The sequence below is a fragment of the Sander lucioperca genome, chromosome 9 (assembly GCF_008315115.2).
Source record: "Sander lucioperca isolate FBNREF2018 chromosome 9, SLUC_FBN_1.2, whole genome shotgun sequence".
NCBI lineage: Eukaryota > Metazoa > Chordata > Actinopteri > Perciformes > Percidae > Sander > Sander lucioperca.
The window spans coordinates 8,242,439-8,270,389 of NC_050181.1; the positions used below are offsets into that span (position 1 = coordinate 8,242,439).

A 27,951-nucleotide genomic window follows, 5' to 3' on the forward strand; every position below is an offset into this window, starting at 1 on the left:
ACTATTCCTCACTCACCCATAACAAAAACCATTCTGAATGTAGTATTGTGGTGCTGCAGAGACGTCCTGGCCTACAAATCGTATCTTACAGACTAAAGAAAAAATCTTTGTTTTGTACAGATCCTTGCAAAAATCACACTATAATCATTTTACTTTCTATTATTTTAATAATTTTCACTGAAAATGAGAATAATGATACAAAAATGATCAATCCTTCCAATATCGTGGATCATATCGCAATCGCAATGTCAGTCAAAACAATCGCAATTAGATATTTTCCTAATACCGTGCTAGATCGTGCAAAGATAATTGGATATTTTCTACCACATGGCCCTTCTAAAAAATAAAACTGAATTATGATCAGCTGTCAACATGATTAGCAAAAGAACTCTACTACAGGTGGCACATCTTCGGATAAGTTATAAATCTTACTAACTATTCAGACTAATCAGCAGGAAGCATTTGTCCAGAGCTTAATTCTAATATAAATCCTGGGTATAAAGGAGCAGCAGCAGTGCTCAGATTTGGAGCTAATTGCAATATGACACAATGATAATATTGATGAGCAGCTGCTGAACGAAAAATGTATAACCTCAAGATGTCCTTCCTTACCAATTAGTATAACATTTGAATTTCAAGCAAAAACCAAAATTTTCTTTTTTCCCCTTAAGCAGTTGCTTATGAGTCAGAGCTTTTTAGAAACAGTCTATAGGACTTTTAAAGAGGGCCACTCTCAGCAGTCATTGTTACATGTAGTGGAAGTAAAGCAGAGCCTCCAGCTGTAGTATTTATATATTTGGGTCAGTTCAAAATCACTCAAAACAGGAGGCAGAAATTAACTCCACCACACAATGCAAGAGTATATATTTGGTTTTAAGAATCTCAACAAGTTCAAATGCATTTAAAAATACACACAAGTCATTTCCACTTCAAACAAAGCCCTCTGTGAACCTCTAAATCACAGAGTGGAGTACACTTTGAGCCAGGCAGTGGATCAGTATCCGTTTGAAGTGCAGGTGAAAGAGGTGAAGATGCAAAAGCAGCTCTGTTGACGTCGCTGTCGACTGTAAAATCAGATTACCTCGTGGTGTGACATTTGTGGGTAGAAAAAATACAACACAAGATACGCAGTCTGGGGCAGCTTGCCTAATGACTAAACTGTCCTTCAGCTGGAGGACTGAGGATTTAACCTCCTGTGCCAACAGTGTGCACTGCAAACCTGTCCAAGATCAAGAAGAGAATTGTCTTACATGGTTCCTCCAAACTACCATGTTTTATATCAGTATTTTAACATGAGATGTGAAAGTGGCTTGCAAAATCAGTAACATATTTAAAAAAATATGTTTGTATGTTATGATTTATGTGTTTAATGTGTTAATTTGTTTTTTTACCATATTTTATTGATTGGTATTTTTCTCTATTTTATTCTCTGTACTTTCATTTTCCTGGTTTTAATTGCACTGTTTTAATGTTGTTGTAAATGTAAAACACTTTGATATTTTGTGTAGAAAAAAAGGAAAATCCAAGGCACTCTTCAGGGTGAACCCTGAAGAAGGCTGTCTTTGCCGCTACGTGTGGGTTGCTTCTCCCTATGTCTTTTCATTTTTCTATTATGAAATAGCCAGTAAAATAAAGGCTTTTTAAATAATTTTGAAGAAGAGTGCCTTGGATTTTACTTTTTTTCTACACTTAATTGAATTCCCGACCCCAAAGAGCACCTTCAAACATTTGACTGAACTTCCTGAGCACCCTGGACTTTTTATCTTTACTTTGATAGTTTGTTTTGAAAGGTGCTAAATAAATAAAATGTATTATTATTATCATTATTTTCACTTTTGTAGAAACCTCCGTAGATCAGATTGATCAGAGATGAGTGCGAAACAATGAAATGCAACACCAGACATAAATCAGATTAAAACTACATGGCATGAGACCTCTGAGCGAGCCAAACTGCCTCGAGATGAAACTGAAGATGAGCTGAGAGTATACTTATATAATCTTGTAGCAGAAATGGAAATTTCATTGAGATATAAGTCAAGCCCATTCTTAGAGAAATGAAACAAAAGGGAAGGTGAGGTTAAAAAATGCTACGAATGTTGTGTGTGAATGTGTGTGTGTGTGTGTGTGTGTGTGTCTGTGTAAGTGTAAGTGTAAAAACGAGGGAGTAAGACACTGGAACATTGCCATATCAAGAGCAGAGCACAGCAGGGCAGGCGGAACCAAAGGTCTGTTTCACAGGGGGAGTGATTAAGATGTTGAGCAAGGCCCACAGGGTAGAAAAAGGTCAGAAAGGAGAGCTCATTACCCATAATGTGGAAGAAGAAGTCGTCTCATCCAACGCAGTGTGAAAGACTCACACACAATCTCACAACATTGCTTAGAAAATCAAGCTCCTTGTGTTTCGGCTGAACTGAGTGCAGTGGAAGTAAATAAGTTGCTGATTTTCACTGCAGATGGGTTTTTTGTCAGGAAAACAGTCAATGAAGACTAGTTAGTGATGAGACAAGAGGGAGGGCAGCCTTTAGGGGATTAAGCATCTGCAAAGTGACTTGCAGTGGTGGAAAAAGTATTCAGATCCTTTACTTAAGTAAAAGTACTAACACCACACTGTAAAAATATGCAGAAAAATCCTCGCATTTTAGAAACTGGAAACGTGAGTTGTGTCAATCAACTAAGTGTTTAATCAGCTAATCAATTCAGCTGCACTTAGGTAGTATATATTGTTGGGTAGTTTATAAACTACATGTGTTTTGTGTGCAAAATTCTTAATTTGTAAAGTAACTGTTAACTAAAGCTGTCTACTAAGTTCAAGTTTTCCTTCTGAAATGCAGTGGAGTAGAAGTAGAAAGTGGCATGAAAAGAAAAGACTCAAGTAAAGTACAAGTACCTCAAATTTGCATGAGCACTTGAGTAAATGTACAATACTTAGTTACATCCCATCACTGGTGACTTGTTCTCAATTTCTACACGCAGTAATAGACTTTTTTCACCATAATAATGAATTGAAATACCTCATGGTGGCAATGCTTAGAACTGAGCTGATGAGCTGTTCCTGCAGCCGTTTACCTGACCTGCAATACAATTTGTCATAAAAACAGATGTTTGGAGGTGATCATTTCAAATTATCTGTGTACTAAGGAGGAGATCCTGGTAGTGCTGAAACGATTAGTCAATTGATTAGTCAATTGCCAGAAAATGAATAACAACTTTTTAAATAAATTTTAATTGGTAAAGTAAGTATAAAGGCCCAAGTTAGCTGGTTCCATCTTTTCAAACATAAGGATTTGCTGTTTTTTGGTAGTGGACTCATCGATTAACTCAGAGACCCAGGTGTATTAATGTTGCATTCATGTCATACCAGAGTTATCGTAATTATGAGGTTCCCACTTGTGAATATCGTTCAACTTCCAAGTCATAATTACACTTGTTTGCATACTTGTCTTTTGATGAGAACTGTTAAGGCTGGAACACAAGATTGTTTTCTTCTTGGACCAATCACAAAGAACAAAACTTGAATAAGTATCTCTTCGACCTACGCCATTGGGCTGATGAAAGTGCTGGTGTTACTTTACAGTATGTCTGCAGCATATCTCGCCTGATCTACCTGGTTGATGATGTAGATGCCGTAGTCAATCTTCTGCCGTCTAAGGATAGGGTGGAGGTAGTGGAGCCAGTACTTAAGGTGGTTTTCTCTGTGACGGAACGGGATGATGATGGCCACCTACATGTAAATAACAGGGAGAGTTTGGGTTGGTAATTTGCTCGTACTATAAAACATTTCCACATTTGTATCAGTTGGATAACCAATCAAATGCACAATTAAATCAATGCTGGTAAAGAAAACAAGACAAGTATAATAACTATCTGAACCTTTTCTGTTGACATGGACAAAGTGTGACAGTCTTTCTCTGTCACATCTCCAAAGAGTGTTTGAATAATTATGACCAGAAAATCATTTCCGTAGAAAAATCCCCTTGGTTAATGTTACAGTGTACATGAAGTTGCTTCTCATTCATTATGAATAAAGCAGCTCAAGAAAGAAGATCTCTATGGCATTGCAGATTTGAGACAATTTTTTGGGCCGTCCTCCGTTTCGGTGCTTTAAAGTGCTCAAATTATGCTTTTTGGCTTTTGCCTTTTCCTTTAGTGTGTTATGTATCTTTTTGTGCATGTTATAGGTTTACAAAGTGAAAAAGCCCAAAGTCCACCCCAAAGGGACTTACCATCTTCCAGAGAAAACACTGTTCACAAACTGCTCCAAACAGCTCTATTGTAGTCCAGCCTTTACTTCTGTGACGAACGTACGTCACTTTGTAACACACGTTATAATGCTCGCCTAGCTGCTAGCATGGCACTCCCTCATGCTCTGCAAGTGACAAGCTAGCAGTACTTACTGCGCATGTGCGACTCCCAACAAAGATAGTACAGAAGTGAGATGCCTCACTCTGTAGCTAACACAGAGAGCTCAACACACAGGGTGAAAAGAGGAGCTGCAGCAATGTGCAGTACAACAAAAAGATGGTGTTTTCTGAAAATTAAACCACATAAACCTATTCTGGTACAACCTTGAAATACCATTATGAACCTGAAAGTGACCATAATATGAGCGCTTTAAGTGAACCTTTCGCAGCTGTCCAAACAGTCCAAGGTTGCACTGTAATTTACCGTGTAAATTCATGGTAATTTTGCACTCAGATGAAGACTGACAGCAAAGGGACCTTGGTTTCTGTATAGTTAGGCGTTGTGATGGGTGATTGGTGTTATCTTCACTGCTAAAGGAAGCACCCTGACCTCAGTGAAGTATTACGTAAAGCATAAAGGGCAGTGGTGGCCTAGGGGTTAAGGAATTGAGCTTGGGACTGGGAGGTCGTGGATTCAATCCCCAGGCAGGATAAAATCTGGGTGGGAAAGTGATTTCCACCACTGAGGTGCCTTTGAGCAAGGCCCTTAACCCCAACCGCTCCAGTGGAGCTGCTCAGTGGCCAGCAGATCAGACTGTGGTTGTACTGGGCAGCTTCCAGGTATGAATGTGTAACTGTGTGAATGTGACAATTTGTCATTGCAAATGAGAAATTGTTCTCAAACGACTTACCTGGATAAATAAAGGTTAAAAAATAAAGAATTAGTAAACAGACTAATACAAATGGTACCACACTTGCTGTGAAAAAGACCACTCTTCTGTACAGACCTAACTTTTTAAAGTTAATCCAATACTGAGAGAAAAATATGGAAGTCGCATTTCTTCCAAGAAAACGGAAAAATAGATAAAAATGAAAAAGTGACTTAGTAGATCAACCTTATGAGATAGTAAGTCAACAATTAAACCTTACATACTATCTACTATTACACACTATAATTATAATTTTGACTGATCAAGTGTATTTAAATTTTTATTATGAACGACTTCTTGTCTTCCGGGTTTTGATTTCTTATACTGGCAGAAATGTGCTTCCATGATAAAATGTGTGAATATACAGACAGAGACACAAATACAGACCTTCCATCTAGGCCGACAGTCAGGAGGCGTGTAGCGGCCTCCGTCCGTCACGTTGGGGTTTTCTTTCTGCACTCGTTCCATCGTCATCTGGGAGCTGAACTCGATCAACAAACGCCCCACTGAAGAAACAGGGAAAGAGGGAAGAGTTAGTAAGATGAAGAGGATAACAGAGAAGACAGAGGATGAGGTGGAAAGAAAAAACAGATAAGAAAGAAAGCAAGAGAGGGAGAGAAGGATGTACTGTAGGGAGTGAGGGACAGAGGAGAGAGGTTTTAGCTTCAAAGCAATACTGTATGTGTATCAAAGCAATGTGTGCAGAAATAATGGTTTCAAGGGATTTGCTCTGCATAATGCAGCATTTAATAAGATGCACAGGCTTTGGAAAACATATATTCCTACCAAATAAACAAAGACTTTGAAGTCAGTCAGTGTAAACACAACATGAAAGGTAATTACGTTGCTCAGTGATGAAGCCACACCATGTTATATCACTACAAATCTATCCATCATTCCTTGAGTACTGACAGATCAAATGCAATCTACGCGTGTGTATTTGTGTGCATGAGATTGCGGGTTCAGACTAATTTAAAAAGAAGGGTTGGCTTTAAATCTCTGGACCAGCACAATAAATACAGCCCCTCGTTCAGGGAGCCAGGATCATTAAAATATACGAGCAAGCATTGCTGTTCGGGTTCCAACCACAGTCCTGCAACCATAACCCTCATTTTAACAAACCAGACTTTGAGCACTCCTTCTGGGGCAAAATGCAAAAAGCCACTCATTAGTGCATGTTTTTCTTCCATGTCAGTGTCAGAAAGAAAACTCATTAGTTCATTTACGAGGACAAAAACATATTACATGGCGTTTGTCACTCAAAATCTATAAATATAAACATTGGATCAAGGATGTACCTTTTACATACTATACATTGTGTGTAATCAATCATTTTAGGTGGACATGTTAGACATACTGTTTTACCCTGCTTCTAAGCAAACACTGATACTACAATTACCAAATATATATTGAAAGGATAAGGTTATGTTCTGTACTTTTCTTAGTCTCAACAAATCCCATGAAAAGACTAAAACCAGCGAAAAATAGATCCTACTGACGGAAGTATTGTCTGGGAATCCAAAGCCTAATAGATCTTCTTCTTCTGTGCCATAGACCTCCACTGTTCTCCAAGAACACATTAATGAGCCAAACTGTTGTACCAGGTGACATGTTGTGTAGTTTATTTTAAATCAATCTTAATTAATCCAGTATTTAGAGATGGACTAACACATTGTTTTTTTCAGAATCAGAAAGGGTTTTATTGCCAAGTACGTTTTTTAAAACATACAAGGAATTTGTTTTGGTGTTGTTGGTGCATATCACACATTCTCTAGATGGAACAATAAGATAAATAAACAATATAAGTATAAGTATATGTACACAGTATGTATTAAATTAAAAATGAAGATATAAATAAAAAATAAAGAGCATTACAGCAGAGAGAGAACAGTGGCATGAAGAGCCAGGGGTGGAGAGTCAGGGTGGTTTCCGGACCTTGTTAATAAGGCTAGTGGCGGAGGGGGAAAAACTGTTCATGTGATGTGAGGTTTTGGTCCTGATGGACCTAAGCCTCCTGCCAGAGGGGAGTGTCTCAAAGAGTTTGTGTTGTGTGTGGAGGGGTCAGCCACAATCTTTCCAGCTCGCTTCAGAGTCCTGGTGACATACAGGTCCTGGAGCGGCGGTAGATTGCAGCCAATCACCGTCTCTGCAGACCGAATGACACGCTGCAGTCTGCCCTTGTCCTTGGCAGTGCTAGCAGCGTACCAGATGGTGATGGAGGATGTGAGGATGGACTCAATGATGGCTGTGTAGAAGTGCACCATCATTGTCTTTGGCAGGTTGAATTTCTTCAGCTGCCGCAGGAAGTACATCCTCTGTTGTGCTTTCTTGACGAGGTAGCTGATGTTCAGCTCCCACTTGAGATCTTGGGAGATGGTAGTTCCCAGGAAGCGGAAAGACTCCACAGTGTCAATTGTGGAGCCACAGAGGGTGATGGGAGCAGGTGAGGCTGGGTTCTTCCTTAAGTCCACAACCATCTCCACTGTCTTTAGAGCGTTGAGCTCTAGATTGTTTTGATTGCACCAGGTCACCAGGAAAAACTTTTAAAATAATAGAATCTTCTTTAAGACATTAGATCATCACACAATTATTTTATCATTGATCAAAAGTACAGATATATGTCTTCTTGTGTTGCATGATATGTGTATGAGTACACAGTATGAGAGCACTGTACTGCAGAGAAAAGAGAGAGAAGGCCAATAAGTACATGACTTAATAATCCACTTAGCATTGATGTATGAACTTTGTGTTGAAGGGTCTCCTCCAATCAACGCTGCACAGGCGAGGAGCATAATCGATGCCAACAAGGTTACACATTCATAACATACCTCTTTATCATACCCACAAGAGCCGAATGCAAATATTCCCAACAGCCTTTTCCCCTGACCACTTCTGCCGTCACCCTCCATCCTCTCCAGTCTCACACTAAACACTCATGTTTCTTTTTTTCCACTTCCTCTCTCACACTAATGAGATGGTAAGTGAAACATGGTGTTTTCATCACATCTCAGAATATTGTTACTTATCTGTCAGACAGCAAAAGAAAGACAAAATAACAGAAATAACAAGCACAAAAAGATGCTATTTTTAGATCATAAGTTGTGTTGATTTCATTTTTTGACACTAAAATTATTTAATTAACGTAGTTACCTTTGAGTACCAGGGTTAATAGTGCACAAACCTTTTCTGTAAAAGTCACATACTAAATATACATTTTAAATTCAAACCAATTAACCACTTCAGAGACCTGTATCATGCATTATTTAGGGCATGTCTTAAATCCAGTACAAGGCAATGAGAGCATTGCTTGTGTGTTTTAAGTGCACTCTGCTGAAGATAGATAGATAGATAGATAGATAGATAGATAGATAGACTTTACTAAATTACTCTGTTACAGTAGCAAGTTACAAGTAACGAAGGACATACGCACATACAAGAAATATACTAGAAATAATAAATTAGATGAAAAAATAAGATAAAATAAAATAGCAAAAATAAAAATGCCAGAACTACTGAAAATATACTTAGAGGGATGAAAGAAAATGAACATATATATATATATATATATATATATATATATATATATATATATATATATATATACACATATACACATATATATATATATATATATATATACATATATATATATATATATATATATATATATATACACACACACACATATATATATATATAAGTGTAGATTTTAAGTGTAGAATAAAATCTACAACCTACATACATCGTATATATAACAAAATAAAATATGTATAATATTAAATCTGAAGTAACCAGTGTGTTAGTAGCATAATAGTGCAATATTGTAATGCTAACAGACAGCTGTGAATTGTTGTACAGTTTTATGGAATGTGGCAGGAATGATTTTTTTGTAGTGGTCCATGCAACATCGAAGTTGTCAGAGCCTCTTAGAGAAGGTGCTCCGCTGGTGGACCAGTGTGGGGTGGAGAGGGTGGTCTGGGTTATCCATGATGGATAACATTTTGTTCAGTGAACATCTCTCCACCACAGCATCAAATGTCTCCTGTTTGCCTCCAACAACGGAGCCAGCCTTCCTGATCAGTTTGTCCAGTCTGTTTGTGCCACTGGCTCCGATGCTGCTGCCCCAGCAGATGGCGGAGGAGAACAGAGCGCAGGCCACAACAGACTGGTAGAACATCTCCAACATTCTGCTGCACACGTTGAAGGATCTCAGCTTCCTCAGGAAATAGAGTCTGCTCAGAGAGTCCCCTTCTTCAGCAGTACTGTTTATTTTCCAGTTCAGCCTGTTGTCGATGTTAACTCCCAGGTGTCTGTACTCCTCAACCATGTCCACATCTCCACCCAGAATGCAAAGGGGTTGCGGAACCGTTCCCTTCCTCCTGAAGTCAATCACCATCTCTCTGGTCTTATCCACGTTCAGCAGCAGGTGATTTTTACCATCCCACTCCACAAAGTTGATAAGATAAGACTTCCAGACTATTTTATCACTGTTTGTTCAGTCAGTAGCTGCGTAGTATACACTGGGTTTTCTGGAATCACAGTGATGTATTTAGTGTTGGAATAGCAACTCTTGAGGGTTAAAAACTAGGCTTTCAGAGAAGTCTCTATCTAATTAATTATGCAGCAACATGACTGCATTAAAGTCTAACATGTGGCCCAAGTGTGAATCATCAAACTGATAACAATGCAAGGTTAGAGGCACAAAATCTGTACAGTACAAAAACGTTTTGCATTGGTTGGAGCATTCAAGTGCTTTGTTTATCTTACATATAATATTTTAGAGTTACCTCCAAATATCAATCATATTAAAGGAATAGTTTGACATGTGGGGGAATACACTTGTTCATTTTCTTGCTAAGAGTCAAGATGAAATGATACCTCTCTCATGTCTGTGTATAGTATGGAGCTAAAGCCAGGGGATATGCTTACAGTAGCACAAAGACTGGAAGCTGGAGGAACCGGCTAGCCTTGCACTGTCCAGAGTATAAAAATATCTTACAGTACCAGCACACATATCATGTTTGTTACAAACAGAAATGTAGAAACGACTATTTGGGGTTTTACGGGAAGTTATGTGCTTTTTTATGTGTATTTTCTTTCGTAAAAATCAGCGGGATGCAGTAACTTCCAGGAATTTCGGTCAACCATTGAGGTTAGAGGCAACCAGCGGAGACGCTGCACAGAAGGTGGATAGATAAACTTTGTCAAGACAGCTACAGCACATAACTACCAGTAAAACCACCATTTTTTTCTGTTTGCTATTTGTTTCCCTTTGCTTCCTTTATGCTAAGCTAAGCCTCCTGACTCCAGCTCTGTATTTATTGCGCAGACAAGAAAGTACTTTCAATTTCCTCATCTTTTGCCAAGACATAAGTGTATTTTCCCAAATATAAATAATAATAATAATAATAATAATAATAATAATAATAATAATAATAATAATAATAATAATAATAAACTATTACTTTAAATTAGGGCTGTCAAAATAATCTGAGAAAAAATAACACGTTAAAAAAAATAACGCAGATTAATCCATTCCATATTGACGTTTGACCTGGAGCCGTTCGACTGTAAAATGAAGGAGGGAGAAGAGAATGTGCTGCCTGGATCATTAACTGGAACATTTACTTGTAAAAAATCTTCTTCCTGCCAACCCTGGCTACCGAAATCTGGTGCCACTGATATATCTGCACTTCTCTCTGATGCTCTGAAACAGACGGCAACACAATTCAATGAAACTGGTAAACTACAGCCTCGTGGTGCATTTGAAGTTATTTTAAATGTCCTTTTCCCATCTGGTGGTTGTTTTTGTCGTTCAACAGCAATTCACTAGTGAAATAAGTTAATGTTATTGTTATACATTATTATTAAATCATTTAATTTTGACCATATGGCCTTAGCAATAAATAAGCCGTTCTTTAATGTCACCAACTGTTGTTTAGTACCCTTTTTTTTTCTTTTCTTTTTTTACTTTCTTAAAAAGTATCGGTTCAGGCACCGTTAATTATGTATGCGATTAATTTCGATTAATTAATCACAGAGTATGTAATTAATTAGATTACATTTTTTAATTGATTGACAGCCCTACTTTGAATCTTGTTTGCTTAATGTTTGTTATTTGCCTTTGTCACCAACACACCTTGTCAATACAGTGCTGTTGGGCAGCCGGCCCAGAAATCTTCTGTCTTGTGGGATAGAAGCAGGATCCAGATTTTGTTGATAGTGAAAAGTTCCAACCAAATGACAAAAACTGATGAGCTGCACATGAAGTGATGCATTTCGCTCACTGCTTAATTGGTGGAGCTCAACTCACACGCATGTTGTTTTGATTTAAAAAGATGGTGACAGGTAGAGGTCAGAGAGCTTCCAAATAGTCCAGTGACGTGAGTAGAGGAACCTTTTTAAAATAAACACTGACATCATCCTGTTTTACTCAGGCACAGATGACATGAATAATACAAAGTGAGTGTGTGTGTGTGTGTGTGTGTGTGTGTGTGTGCATGTGTGTACTGTAAAGAGAGACAAGGATGAAATGTGCATGTACACGTGCATGTAAGAAAAAAGGGAGAATGGGGTTTGAGCTAATGTTGGTGGAGAAAGAAGTGATAAATGTATAGTAGGTTGATAGCGGTGCAATTACAAACCCAGGTATGTGCACACACACACGCACACACACAGCTTGATGGCTCTATCTGGGACACCCAGTAGTACACTTTGCAGGGGTGTCAAACTCAGTTTCAGTAAGGGTCACACTGGAAAATAAGAATCACATCAAGGGCCAGACATGTCGAGTTTATTGACATGCTTTATTTAATTGAAAAAGTCAAATATCGTTGACTGTATTATTGCATATCTCAGTCTTCTCACTTACAGCTTGGCTCAAAAAAAGTAACTTAGCCATCAAAAAATAAAGTGACAAAAAATGTCGAAAAAAATGACAAAAAATGTCGAAACACACGGAAAAAAAACATCCGAAAAAGTGGCAAAATCGTTGAGAAAAAAGCGCCTAAGTGTCGGCAAAAGTGACAAAAACTTCAGAAAAAGCAACAAAAGCGTTGAAAACGCGACAAAAACTAGGTGGGCAAACATTTATTGTGAACATAAATTGATAATCGGGCCGGATTAAAATCTGCGAGTGGCTGGATTTGGCCCGCGGGCCTTGAGTTTGACACATGTGACTTTGGGGGATACATCACTGCTTTGTTTGCAAATATAAACTATACACAGGCACACACCAAATTCCCCCCCCCCCCACTGAGCTATTAGGTTAGTAGCACATGTACCGTCACAATACACTGAGAGCACTGAGGCAGTAAGCACTGTAAACACACACACACACACACACACACACACACAGGTTATCAGGGGTTTTTGTGAAGTAGCCTCCATCTGCAGATTGTAGTGCTCTTTGCTTCTTTTTCTCTCTCTCCTCTCCCAGTTTGTCTGATTTGTTCTGCCCTTCTCACCACATAATTCATATATCAAAGCTGAAAGCTGACATAACATTTACACCTCTCCCTCCTATCCTATCACACTCATGCTCACTCTCCACCAGGCCAGTGGTTCTGAATGTGGGATTCATGTGTAGAGATTTTAACAAGTCCACTCTGTTTCCTGGTAAGAGAGACTTGACCCAAGTAGGTAGGGCCAGGACCAAACTATCCATCCATCCATCCATCTTCTTCCGCTTATCCGGTAACGGGTCGCGGGGGTAGCAGCTCCAGCAGCCAAAGGACCAAACCATATTCAGTCTAATCGATTTTGGGTCTGGTCCCGCAGATATTGCGTCTGTGTGTCAATCATTGCAGGAGAAAAATGTGTTTTTTGAGGTTAGACTGAGAGTGTGAACTGTGGAATGCACATTAACTGGTGGAGTTTAATGCTGCTGTCACTGTTGGTTGTCGAATAGGGACACTTCTTGTACTACTTAAAGGGGACCTGTACCGATTTTACAGATTAAAAGTCTGTTTACACAACTGCACATGTAAGTTGTTATATAGCCTTTTATGGCTCCAGAGGGAGCTGTGTGAAAAGAAAAATCTCTGCTTGAGGCGAGTGGCTGAAGGCTACATTAGCCACTACTAGCATAACACCCACAAATTTCAGACCAAACCCCTGATGGTTAAGTTGCTTTATGGGTAATGCAGGCACCAAGTTTTGACAAAAAATGCATAGAATAAAAAAAATATATCTCTGGTTCTGCTGCATCAAATGTAATACTTTTTGCCTGTCAATGGTGAGTCCACAATGTAACAGAAGTGCAATACTAAGTTGGTGGAGAGCATTTTTAAGAGTAACTACTTTTACATTGATTAGCAAATACATTTCATGAGACATCAAGTTTACAGTTTGACTGCAGAGGGTTTAAAATTCTAGCTAAAGTCTACACATTATGCTACGTTTTTCACTGTATTTAAGGGGGGAAAGGCATCATCTTGTTAAATACTATATTTACTGCTTTGTCTAAAATGCTGCTATGCATAACAAAAAAAAAACTTTGTTCAGTGATTGCAATCAAATCTTTAATTTCTCACCACTATTACATCTCCATGCACAGTAACTGAATGCTAAATCAACACCAACAAAACATCTTACTACACATGTGCTTGGGATTAAATCTGAATAAAAAGAGGAAAAGCAGTGACTTGTGACTAAACAGCTTTTCTTTTTTATCTGTGAACATAACACCATGACTTGCAGAGTCATCCTACGAAGTCACTGGTCATGCCATCTGACCACATAAACTACACAACAGGCTGCTTGTTAATCAGCAGTCCTGTTCTGAGACTTTTTGTTACTTAAGTGATAACTGAAGTAGTGCCAGGGTCAGATTTCACAGAGTTTATAATTGAGTTTGATTTTTGGCTTCAGGATGAGGGGAGAAATGAGAGTCGGAGAAAGTGAATGGAAAGAAAAAAAACTAGAGAAAAGAAAGTGAAAGGAGAGATTGTTCCTCTCTTCCTGCCTCCCATCGACAGACACTGTCACAATAGACTTTCAGCTCTTTGAATCTCATTAGCCCAGCCACTCTCCCTTTCTCTCTCTTTCAATCATTTACAAGTGCCTCTACCAACTGTGCACAATAATTGCTATTCTTTCAAAAAAGGGGAGAAAGAGAGGAAAAGAGAGGGAGGTAGAGGAAAAAAAGAGATTTGATGGAAGAAAACGAATGTGAGAGACAAGAAGAAAGGGAAAAAAGAAAGTCTTCAAGTCAAGCAACTATGTGTACACTGCATTTTGTCTTTCCCTTCTTCAGTATCTTTTACTCTGTGTATCTCCTCTTTTTGACCTCATGTTGTCATCCTCCTCTTCTCTTGTCAAGAGTCCTCATTGTGGATCTATCCTCTTAGTACAAGTACAAACGGCTGTGTTATGAAACTGTATTTCTGCATCTGCATGTAAGTGTGTGTGTTCATGTGAATTTACTGGATCAGAGGATTAAGGGTATCTAGGAATCTCCTGACACGCAAAAATCCAGTCATCTGTTTGTGTGGGTGTGTATTTATGCATAACACCCAGTGTGTGTGTGTGTGTGTGTGTGTGTGTGTGTGTGTGTGTGTGTGTGTGTGTGTGTGTGCGTGCGTGCGTGCGTGTGTGTGTCTGGAAAAAAAAGAGATAAAAGGTTAACGGTGGTGTATTCACAGTAGGGCTACACGATATATCATTTTTTTATCGTCCTCACGATGTCAACTGCCGTCATCATATTGTGCAGCCGGAATTAACAGCTCACAAGTACAAAAGGTCAACAACAACTCCGTACAAATAGTGTGTACATAAAGACGTGAGGAGGGAAGTCAACCACAACTCCCAAGGTGCATTTCAGTAAGAAACAACTTGTTCACAAAGCTTAAAATTCTGCTGCATGGGGCGCCCGGTTAGCTCAGTTGGTAGAGCAGGCGCCCATATGTAGAGGTTTACTCCTCGACGCAGTGGCCGTGGGTTCGACTCCGACCTGCGACCCTTTGCTGCATGTCGTTCCCTCCTCTCTCTCCCCTTTCATGTCTTCTGCTGTCCGGTCAAAATAAAGGCCAAAATATCCCAAAAAAAAAAAATCATCTTTAAAAAAAAAAAAAAAAATCATTTGTAGAAACACAATTCATTCAAAAATTTCAATCTACTCACTTTTGGATTATAAATCTGGTACGGCTCTGATTCCTGCCCATACCAAGCTGATGGAAACAACATAATTTCTCAAAAACAAAGTTGGCCATAAAATGAACCTACAACGTTATTAAAATATCCAGGAGACTCTATGTTTCTATGTTGAGGAAACACTGAGGATATCATTGATAAAAAAAACAACAACATTCAAATGGTAATTTTTGATCATTTAGGCTGATACTGATCACCTAACTTGTTCACAGCTTTCTGTTGCCTTTTAATTACAGTACAGTGGTATGTATAAATAAAATGATGAAATAAGACTAATTGTACAGGTTTTGTATATTACTTTCATCAAAATATTAACATAAAAGCAAAGGCCACAATTCCCCTGGAATTTGATCTGTTCCCTTGTTCAGCCACACTTGCAGACATGAATAGAGTATTTTTTATTTTCAGGTGTAATGTACGATAGCCAACCTGTGTGTACACAAACAAGCCTTAACGGGGAAATTTCATTAATAAGTATGAATTTCAAGCTGATGAAACTAATTATGGCATGGAACCATAGAACTATAATAAGAGTTGGGTTTCTGGTTAGCTCACCTGGTAAACAGGTGCCCATATATAGAGGTTTACTCCTTGACACAGCGACCGCGGGTTTGACTCTAACCTGCGGCTCTTCTGCATGTCAGTCCCCTTCTCTCGCCCCTTTCAAGTCTAAACTGTCCTATACAAATAAAGGCCTAAAATGCCCCAAAAAATATATATAATGAAGAGTAAAACAGCTAATCCCATTCAAATCAACATAGGAGGATGGTCAGAGCGGTGGCCATTTTTACGTCTACCGTTGCCATTGCAAATAACTGTGACCGTCGTGGTTCCCCATAAACTTCCACATAAACCGACTTGTCTGTTGCCTTGCTGCTAGAGGAATTGAGGATTGCTGGATAATTTCTGCAACAAGAGACAAACACAAGGAAAACGCCCGCTTAGTGTGGACGGTAGGCCAAAACTGAGTTCTCTAAACAAGTGACTGCAACAACAATCGCCATTTTCTTTTAAACTAGTCAAATGACCACGGCAAACAGCTCAATGTCCGTTATACTCTCATTCTATTTCTATGCATGAAACATTCCACATAAAAGTACTGGTTCTGGAAAAAGTGCTGAAGAGTACTTTTATCAGCATTTACTGAAGTACTACTCCATGTTCTACTGAATACCAGTGTTGTGGATTATTACCCAAACAAGCAAGGCAAAAAGCACTTAATGGCTCATATCCATGTGCACAGTATGTTCACCGATGTGTTTTTGATCTGAGACGGAAGAGGTTGGAAGTAGGGGGGCATGAAACAGATGGAGAATGCATGTACTGTAACAACAACATCCTATCCTGGCACGGGAAACAGGGTGTGTGAAAGGGCGACAAAGACGGCGTCAGAAAGTATAAAAGGAAGGAAAGAAAGAGCATGAAAGAAGGGAGGGTAGTATTTTAGAGACAGAAGGACAGCAGAGGGAGAATAAACAGACAAAAACTGAAATGGAGAAGAAACAGCTGAAGAACTAGAGGAAAATAACAACGGAAACACAAAGCAATGGGGGGAGGAGGCTGTCAACACCCCTACCCTACTCTGCAGTACTGTTAGTGTAACTGTCAGGTTATTAATTTGTTTTTCTACACAGCCTGTCATCCCTTAAAATATCCAGAGAAATTCACATCCATGTTACACATAAGGCAGTAATAGAGGTCTCGCAATATTAAAATGTGACGATGTCTTGTCGAGGTGACAAATTCTCTCGCTAATTCAGTACGCAAGTGCAGATCAGCTGCCATCATGACGGAGTCTGGCTTCGACCTCGAAATTAGAATAGAAGTTACCACCGCCCGTTCTCCAAAGTTGACTCCGAGTTAAATTTTGCAGAGCGGCAGCGGAGATGCAGTTGGAAAAAACCTGCCTGTAAAACCCAGAACGTTAGAGGGTACTTTTTCCTCTCTCTGTGTTTTTTTAAAATGAGTCGGAAAGCCAAAACCAAAACCTAACTTTACTTTTAATGACGTTAAACAAAGAGAAGTTCTCCCCTCGTCTCGTAGCTACTTCCTTGTTTACTGCTGTAATGAATGAAATGCAGAAGAGGAGAAAAGAACATCTGTCTCCACAAAATCATCTGTTGAGTGTTTGATGGTTATTCAACTGCAGGAGACATAGTTAGTGCCCAAAGGTCTCAACTACTGCCAGAAAACGTGAACATGCTCATATTCCTGAAAATGAACATGACCATATCTTAGGTTGAGCAGTGTACCATGCTTGAAGAACAAAGATAGTCAGTCTCCGTTTGCACTTTGATTATTGAAAGAGTACTACTTTGAGTTATGGTTTGCACAAAAAAAAAATAAGACCAAAAAAACTTAGTCATTAATTTTTGTTATTTTTACTGTTTTCATTTTAATAAATATTATTTTAAGGAAACTAAAAGTAGTTGATTTCATTCATTTATCCTGCAGATATCTGAGGAGCAGTTAACCATAGTCCTCATAAATCGACCCAGAGTTTAAAATTCCAACACAAAGAAAGTATAAAAATATAATCATCACGGCACTTATGTCACAATACGATATTATTGCAATTTTAAACATATTGCGATATTCTGCGATATATTGCAATTTATTACCTTTTTTCCAACTTCAAATTATATCCCCGAAGGAAACTTTGTATCTTTCACGCTGACAGTCATAGTCGGGATGGATACACTGAGATGCACCAAGGTCAGACATTTTAAACATAGGGGCTTTAAGATTGATTAATTATCAGAAAACTTCATCAATCACAGGAAAAGAAGAAGCAGAAAAAAGTGTGTTGTTTTTAATCACATGGACTGTTGTTAAATTGCCAATTATGCGAAATGAATCCTTGATTTTCATCATCCTATTAATCTGGAAATAATCTATTCCAAGTAATCTAGGAACAGCAGCCACAACTGTGTTGTTTACTGGCTCTACCGACCATGCCAACATGTGTGTATTTCCCTAGATTCTGTTTTCGGCAAGATTTGGACTGCTCCCCCATTACATGATATCAAATCTGCATGACTGGCAGTGGATATGACACTAGCATGCCAGCATATGTCTCTGTGTGTGTAAGCGTGTGTGTGGCGGTACAGCTACAGGTCTCTCTGCCACTGTCCAGCTGGCACACTGATGTGGTAATTGGCACAATGTTAGCGCGCAAGCACACACACACACACACACACACACACACACACACACACACACACACACACACACACACACACACACACACACACACACACACACACACACACACACACACAACCATTATTCTCGGAAGAATTAGTATCCTGAATCAGCTGTAGCAAATAGCATGAAGACTCCAAGGTCATGATGCTGTCATGGCACAGTGTGGCTCAGTGTGGCCGGCATGAAATGGTGCTGGGAGCTGGGTTCAGGCTGCCAGAGGATTACAATGTAGACTCAACTTTTCATGATGCCAGGAAATAACACAGCAAAATAATTATTATTGGTCTAGAACTGAGTTAAAGTCACATTTCAGAAGTTAAAAAAATAGCATTCTTGACGTGTGTCAGACAGACACGAAAATACCGAACTGTCCATTACAAAGTCATTAAACATTACGCTAAAATGAGACAATGTCAGATACGTTAGCTGTTAACCTTGTCCGGCATAAAGCCTTTTGCTAAAAACAAGCTTAAATGAAATGCCAATATCGTGATGGCTAAAATCTTCCGACTGAACACAAATACAATTGAGTTATAATCACAACACACAGCCAAACTACGCATACAAGTCAGTGCGCACAATGCTAGATTGCTAACAGCTACATCTAACATTTGTACAGTGGCTGTTTGTCTGTAAATACATCTCCAGCTCATATTTAATACAGTTTTGGAGAATTTGTCAACACATATTTCAAAATAGTCTCAGGAGACAAGAGCTGTTTTCGGATTAAGGGCATATAGAATACAGTTATTGTATCTCATAAAACCTAAATCAGATCTCAAAATCCTAACAATACTTTTTCGATGACTACTCGATCAATGTGGATGACTGGACCGGATGAGCTGTATATTGCACAAACACAAATTTACCAGTGAGTGTATCATCTTTGCCTGACCTAAACATTTTTTAGCTGTGATTCAGAAAAGGAACAACTAAACGCTCTTTAAAGGGAGCAGTTCATGTCGAGCACATAATTCTACCGGAAATGATTCTGACATTTCGGAAGGCTGTACTTTGACACTTCTTGCATGCGTGTGTGTATTTGCATGTGTCTGTCTACACACAGACGCACATAAACCCATCTGAGAGCATCAGTGTCAGTGTATCAGTTCCCCTCTGTTCACGTCTGTCCGGATCTTCCTCTGCTTTAATCTCCTTTCCTTTTCTCTCCCTGGTATTTCTTTCTTCTGTCTGTCACAATTAAAGGCTATCCAAATATGTCCGTCTGTGTGTGTGGACGCAAAAAGCTGAACACACACGGACATCAGATTTGAAACAGTCATGCCAAGGTGGAAAGAAGATGGACAAATAGAGGGACAAATTAACACCAATACAAGTTAAAGGGAAACTTTGGTTCTTTTTAACCTGGATTCTATTTCCAAATGTTTTTTGTGCGTAAGTGACCTTGTGCTTCATCCGGTCTGTTTGTTGTGTCTAACTTAGTCGCTCTTAAGGAGAAGATTTGATCTGAAATCATGTGAAAGGTGACTTGTTACCGTCGGAAAGCGATGGAAACAGTGAGTGGGAGTTAAAGAGAGGAGTGCTAGGAACAGTTTGTTGTGTTGGTGTACAGAAAGTGTAGCTTAGTGTTATCTAAAGATGTGTCTATCATGGCTGAATATTTAACTGATTTCAACAATGTGGTAAGAGTATGAGTAAAGTCACCTCTCGCAAGATTTCAGAACGAGACTTCTTCGTGAGCGAGACTTGGTAAGACACAATAACAAAATTTGCTACTGAGAAACCTGAATCTGGGAAGAGCTTTTGGTTAGAGGATCTAGAGCTAGCAGGTAGAGGGACGCAATAATCAGAGTGATATGGTCTCTCATTTTGAATCTTGTTAGAAGCCTTGCAAGGGCTTTCTGATCTAGCTGGAGATGGGATAGAGAAGGACGAGTGATACTAAAACATAAGGACTTACATTAATCAAGGAGGATGGATATAAAGACATGGATGGCTTTCTAAACACACACAAAGAGACAGAAGAGACAGAGATTTTGAATAAAGATGAGTTGTGTGAGAAATGAAAGAGATAAACTGGAAAAACACACGGAATCCTCATTAAAATGTAGCAAAATCATCAAATTGAGGAAATTCCTGTATTAAATCATTACTGAAACAAAAAACGTAAACAGCTTAACTTGACCTCTGAAAGTGCGTACACAGTGGCTCATTGTTTAATGATTTTGCACTCTATTGTAATTATATTAGTAGTATAGTATAGTATAATATATAAATGTCTTAATGACTATGAGGGTCAAGTGCAGGGTATATGTTTTAATTTGAGAGCCTTGCAGCTACAAGATATGAATAGAACAGCTACATTATTTTTCAACTCTGCACAATATGGCTTCTTTTGTTGTTACTTAGCTCAGTTAGGGAAACAGTCAAAGAAAAATGGTGGCCAATAGGTCAAGTGTAGCTTTAGGTGAAGAGACTGGACGCCGCCTACCACAGCTGCAGCCATGTTTCTATTGGCTGCAGCGCTTGAATGTGGGTGTGGCCATACCCAGTCAAACCCACCAATAGAAACTCTTATCTTATCTAAGCCTTACTCAAAACTTTTTGACTCAAAACTTTTTAACTCACAAGCAAAACCTTTTGTGATGCAAAAAAGACAACCTTAGTTTTAGATTGCAGTGAGAGAAATATGCTCTCAAACTAATTTCTTTTGCTTGGGTTATAAAGAAACAACAATAACTCCATACTCGATCAGACTTTCAACTTACAGTGCATCACCAAAATTAGGAGCCACATAGAGTCACGGATGAATCCTCACAGAAAATAACAGAAATGGAAAATAGAGTTTTCTGAGTAATCAAAATTCACATGTAAACACATGCATACAAATGTAAACAATATGGACATACTAACAAATACAAAGGCAATAACAAATATTGATTTACAAAACATAAAATGTCAGAGAAGTAACAGCATGTGAAAATGAAAATAAAATAATTCAACACCTGGCTTTGTCTAATATTAATCCGTATTCATTATATGGTTCACTATAACCTCTGCCATTTTATTCAAAAGTCGGAATTCTAAGTGTGAAATTTAAATCTTCCCTCAATGGAGCTAAAAAATGAATTACAAGTACACTACTTTGCTCAGCCCCACAATACGACGGATCACATTTTATTGACGCAAAAATGACAGTTCTACGACTCTAAAGCCGCAAAATAAGTAACAAGAGCATTGACTGCATAAAAAGAAAATATGAATACAATAATAAGTAATGTGTGCTCTTCATAATGTGGACGAAACAAAGAAGCTAATGATTTTAAATGAGTTTAATCCCAACCACTGACAACAGAAAATGTTATTAAGCGTAGCTGCAGGTAAGACAGACTGGAAGACACGGAAAGATAAACCGGTTGAAAGTGAAAGAGTGGCTGAAAACACTGAGGAATGAAGGAAGACAGAGACAAAGCAAAACAGAGAGAGGGATGCTGTCAAAGTCTCCAGCTGGTGGTGTTTGCCCAGCTAGTAGCCCTGACAGGCTGGTATATACTTACACACACCTGAGGTCTCTCCCACTCTCCTCTCTTCATTTATAATCCTGACTTAAAAAACACTGAAAAACATGTTCTTATTCTGAATCTCTTATTTATTAACCTCCCCTGCAGCATACCTGCATATGTTAATGATTTATGCTTCGAGCTGTAGTTTAAATCAGCACTCAGCAGCCGCTGTTAAAAGCTGTTTGTGTTCAACCTGACAGCACATTTGGAGTCTTGTTTTATTGTCGTTTCTGCATTTATATTCAAATGTTACTGCAAACTCTTTTGTTGTGTTGTTCAAAAATAATGGAAAAAATAAAATAAAACTGTTTCTCTACACACACACACACACACACACACACACACACACACACACACACATCAAAACTGATTCAGAGATACATGATACACAGCTCAATATTATAGATATTTATAGAAGTACCAACATAAAAGACCAACACACACACATCGCGGCTCACTCGCGCGCGCATGTGTGTGTGTGTGTGTGTGTGTGTGTGTGTCTGCAGCTGAAGATGATATATATCTGTAGGAATGGCAACAGACAGCAAGATTCCCTTCAGTTTTGACAAAATACACACCTTAGCAAATTCAATTACAGACACACAGACACACACAGACACACACACACACACACACACACACACACACACAGACACACACACACACAGACACACACACACACACACACACACACACACACACACACAGACAGACAGACAAATAAACAATCACAGAGCAAAGTGCTTATTAACAATATATAGTGTTCATAACAAATTGGCTCTTTTTACCTCTTGTTCTTGTATGTTGTACCCAAACCAACAGTAATCACTGATTAAACAAACCAAAATACAAAACTGAAAACATGGCAGGGCGACCTTCTACATTGCTTTTTAAGCAATGTGAAGGAAAAATGCCGCAATAAAAATATAACGAATGTACCAGTAGGCATAAATGCAAATGTGGCCTCAAGTAAAGAGACAGTGTTTTATTTCCACCAAAAGTAATGAATCATTCTTCACAAACATTTGAAATATAACAATAAATATTGTGAATTTGACATGTTTCAGCTGCTCTGACGGGAATAAGTTGGCTTCCTCAATTAATGGAAAATAAAACGTTTTTGAAGAACTAATTATTATTTAGCATTAATTACATTGGCTGATAACAGTGGGCAAGCTGAGCCAATGCCCACCCAATTCCTCCTAAATTAAAGTTACTATATGTAACTTTTTAATGTTTCTGAAACTGTGTAATCTTTCATATATAGATCATAAATGACCTGTAACAGCAGACGAGACTAACAGTGAAAAGAACGCTATTTCTTTGTAACACTGGAAAAGCCTATGCAGCCGGGTAAAAAAGGTAGCAGGAGATTTCTTTATATCGGCCTAAATGTATTTTTATTTTATTTTAGAAGTTATCTGTTGTAGTTGTGGCTGATACTGGGGCAGGACCATCACAGGAAAGAAGGAAATTAAACAAAGAACAACTAAAAGCTAAAAGGGAATTCAACAAATGGAGACAATTACGGGATTGTAAATTATTCAAAAGCGTCCCCAAATTGGCCCTCAGGTGTGTAATATGTCTATTTCATTCATAAAATAACTTTACAATGTGCAATGTGGTTGTAGTCAGTAACCTAAATTAGATTATGTCCCCCTTCATTTAGCACCCGGTTATATTTCTTTTCAGTCCGTGTTTGTGTTGGCCTACTATTTTCTTTCCCATTGTCCCCCTGTACTTGTGTAAAGCGTTCTTGGGTTTCATGAAAAAATATATGAATCTAAGTTATTATTACGTTCGTTGCAACAACAAACTCTTAATGCTTTGGCTCGTGGCACAGTGCAGTGATGCAACGATGCACCTTTAACGTATTCTTTTATTGTAAATGAAGGATTTTCTGTCTGAGCAAAACATTCATCGCAACTATGTGACCTTTACGACAGCAGGTGTGGTAAAAACACTATAAGCGGCCGCTAGAATCAACACAAACTGAAAATTACAAATAGCCACTTTAAAGCAAATTCACTATTTTTGATCGTTAGGCTCTTGCAATGATTTTCATCATGTTTTCAAAAATGTATTATTGCTAAACTGCTCGATGCTATGAAGGTACCGTATGTTTAGTTTATAACCTTCATGAAGGTAAGATTTATTGCAGGACTGATGTATTAGACGGCATTAGTTTTAGCGAATTAAATTAGGTAAATTAAGTTACATGTTCATATTCATGTGGACTAACTTGTACTGTAACAGAGTACTAGCAGGCTGTTGCTAGTTTTTGGAATTTGCTAGTATCCTGCTGGCAGAACAGTAACATGTATTAACAAAAATATATAAAGATAATGCAACACCGTGGCCGGGTTGGGTCAGTGGGTAGAGCAGGCCCACATTTACTTCGAGATTTATGCCTCGACGCAGAGGTCCAGGGTTCGATTCCAACCTGTGAGGATTTTCTGCATGTCTTCCCCCTCTCTCTCCCCTTTCTCACCTAGCTGTCCTGTCAATTAAAAGGCGGAAAAGTCCAAAAAAATAATCTTTAAAAAAAAATAAAAATAAAATAAAAAAAGATATTACAACACCTGTATAACATAATTGTGTTTATGTTCAGTTCAGCATGTACAGGAGATGCTGGAATGTAGTTACTTAACACATTATTTCTTAATTGAGAAATGTAGCATAATCTGCACTCAAATAGGCTTAAAAACTATTTTTGTTGGAATTCTTCAAGTTTCTATTCCACTTTTCTTATTTGAAACATCACAGTTGGATGTAAATTTGAGTACTTGGATGTAAACCCACCTACAGACTGGAAGAAAGCCTCTCAAAGCCACATCCACCAAATGAAACCTGCCTCCCAACACCCACACACACACACACACACACACACACACAGACAATGCATGGACCTGGGCTGTCGCTTAAATGGGAGCTGATTTACTGATGTAACTGCAGCTTTGCTTTTCTGCAGGGTTGAAACCCCTGGCAACCCAACTCCATCTGTCTCCAAAGACACAGTGACAGGTCAGATTTCAACACAGAGCTCCGAAAGACCAGAAATAATCGAGGGACGAGGAAGAGGCCAACGGAGGAGAAATGGAAAGGTGAGAATAATGAACTGAGGGAAAGAGATCAAGTGAGGCAGTGGGAGAAAGTAAAGCATGCAGAGACAGGGAGAGAGAAAAATGAATGGACAAGAAAGAGAGGGAAAAACACAGAGAAAGAGGGAGAATGCATGGAGGAGGAGAGAGGAAGGACAGCAGGCTTCTTTTGTTCCCTCGTCATCAGCAGCTGTCCTCTCCTCCCTGTTCAACATGCTCTTTCATCTCCAGCCCATGCAGAGATGAAGAGAGAGAGAGCGAACAATGCTACTGGTCATCAGCAAAGTAAACTGATCTTTCTGCTGTATTTGTTCTCTCTCTCTCGGGTGGAAACCTGAGTGATTTGTGCTGCAGCTACCAAGATGGTGTAATGCCAATCATCCAATGGACCTGTCAAACATGGCCAACATGTGAATAAGGGAAAAAGTCTTCCTGTATTTCATGCATTTAAAGTAGGGCTGGGCGATATGGAGAAAATCAAATTTCATGATGTTCATGACCAAATGTTTCAATTCAACATTATTGTAGGGTTGGTGCTTTCACAAAATATTTTCACAATGAGGTTTTAGATAAATAAGTGGTTAAAGGCAAATATTAGAGTAGATAAAACAGTCTGCTAAGTCCAGTAAATAGCATCACTTTACTGTAATGCAGCCTTTAAAACCAGGACAAACAAACACTTATGCCATATTGCGATATCCAAAATCTAAGAGGGTATAGGGTATCTTATATCACGATATCGATATAATATCGATATATTGCCCAGCCCTAATCAATGATACTACAGTATATTGGAATGTATGTTGGTTAGAAAATGCTTTACCAGTTTGCTTCTTGGATTGTTTTATTTATAGTTTCATCTGTTTTTTGGAGGCCTGACGAGATAAAAGTATTAACTGACAGAGAAAAATATTTTATATACTGTATATTTATAATAAATATTCTTTTCTTTCTTAACTCTTTAAATATTCTTGTGACCCGTTGAGTACGACATGTGTTATTGATGTTGGTCTGCACATTAAACATAATGTTCTACCAACTGCCGTGGAGAAAAAACACAATCTGCAAAGGCATATTATATGTGTGATAATATACTGAGTTTTTACTGTTTTATTATCTTGTATTGGAATTATGATGTGGAAGTAAAATTAATCAACTTTCAGTAATTACAGTAGTAATTACTGCACTGTACTGTTTGATTTTGCCTTACATTTGCACTAATTAGAATGTATTACTGTATTGTGTATATTACTTATCTTTCTTTATCTTATTTGTACATATTACTTATCTTTTTAATCTTTATTTGTAAATATTTCTTATCTTTTATATTATACTTGTTGTACCTGTCCTTATTGCGCCGTGGGTCGGAGAGTAACGTATTTTCAATAGCTCTGTATGTCTGGCACATATTGTAGAAGTGACAATAAAGTTGACTTGACTTGACTAGTGTGACAAATTAATGTTTTGCATCTACAAGGAATCACAAGATGTTTGTGGATACAGGGGAGGTGAAAAATTGCACATAGTACGTGAATGGAAAAAAGAAAATCTTTCATTAAAATAACATAAATGTCTACTTAGGAAGCAGCAATGATGATGATACAGAAGAGTGACTCTCGCTCTGTTAATGCAATGCAATGTTTTAATCATGTCGTTCCCTCTTGAGAAATTGTAAAAGCACTAAACATACTGATCCACCCTGTTTCCTGCAAAATCTCTTTATATTCTAGTAATTTGCTTTGCCAAATACATATTGGAGGGAATTTAATTGCTGCCCGGATTACGTTCAATGGGAGCATCTGTTCCAGTCAGTTTCTAGTTCTTGCACAAAAGTCATGAAGAAGAAGTTGGGTGGACTTTTGGGTCTAGCATCGCTTATGTTTTATAGGTTTATTCAGAGGTGGAAAGAGTATTGAATACTGTAATACTGTATATTGTACTGCTACTTTAAAGAAATTGTACTCAAGTAAAAGTACTTGTGCACAAATTCACTTAAATAAAAAGTAGGTCAGTTAAAATGTACTCACTTAAATGCATTACATTTTCAAAAGGTGTGTGGGGGGGGGGGGGGGGGAATGTTTTCAAATATTTAACTAAGACAATGACTATTCTTTAACTTTAACCAAGTGATTTGGAGAGCAGCAACAATCAATTTTTTGGCAACTTGGAAGCTGGAAAACAAGCTGTAAACACAACACTGATATATTATCATATACACTCACCTAAAGGATTATTAGGAACACCTGTTCAATTTCCCGTTAATGCAATTATCTAATCAACCAATCACATGGCAGCTGCTTCAATGCATTTCGGAGTGTGATCCTGGTCAATACAATCTCCTGAACTCCAAACTGAATGTCAGAATGGGAAAGAAAGGTAATCTAAGCAACTTTGAGCGTGGCATGGTTGTTGGTGCCAGACGGGCTGGTCTGAGTATTTCACAATCTGCTCAGTTACTGGGATTTTCATGCACAACCATTTCTAGGGTTTACAAAGAATGGTCTGAAAAAGGAAAAACATCCAGTATGCTGCAGTCCTGGGGGGCGAAAATGCCTTGTTGATGCTAGAGCTCAGAGGAGAATGGGCCGACTGATTCAAGCTGATAGAAGATCAACTTTGACTCAAATAACCACTCGTTACAACCGAGGTATGCAGTAAAGCATTTGTGAAGCCACAACACGCATTCAGATGGTAGAGTCAGAATTTGGTGTAAACAGAATGAGAACATGGATCCGTCATGCCTTGTTACCACTGGGCAGGCAGGTGGTGGTGGTGGTGTAATGGTGTGGGGGATCCCTTTCGCCTTCAGAACTGTCTTAATTCTTTGTGTCATTGATTCAACAAGGTGCTGGAAGCA

General features: G+C 38.5%; 1 protein-coding gene across 1 annotated transcript in view; it reads right to left on the bottom strand.

Moving 5' to 3' along the window:
* b4galt2 (UDP-Gal:betaGlcNAc beta 1,4- galactosyltransferase, polypeptide 2) overlaps positions 1–27,951 on the bottom strand; it is a 160,570-nt gene that overhangs the window by 74,022 nt on the left and 58,597 nt on the right. Inside the window, exons 3-4 of the mRNA XM_031294517.2 lie at positions 5,498–5,616; positions 3,605–3,721 (exon numbers count right to left, since the gene is read on the bottom strand). Of these exons, the coding sequence (XP_031150377.1) occupies positions 3,605–3,721; positions 5,498–5,616 (236 nt within the window). The remainder of the gene's footprint in view (positions 1–3,604; positions 3,722–5,497; positions 5,617–27,951) is intronic.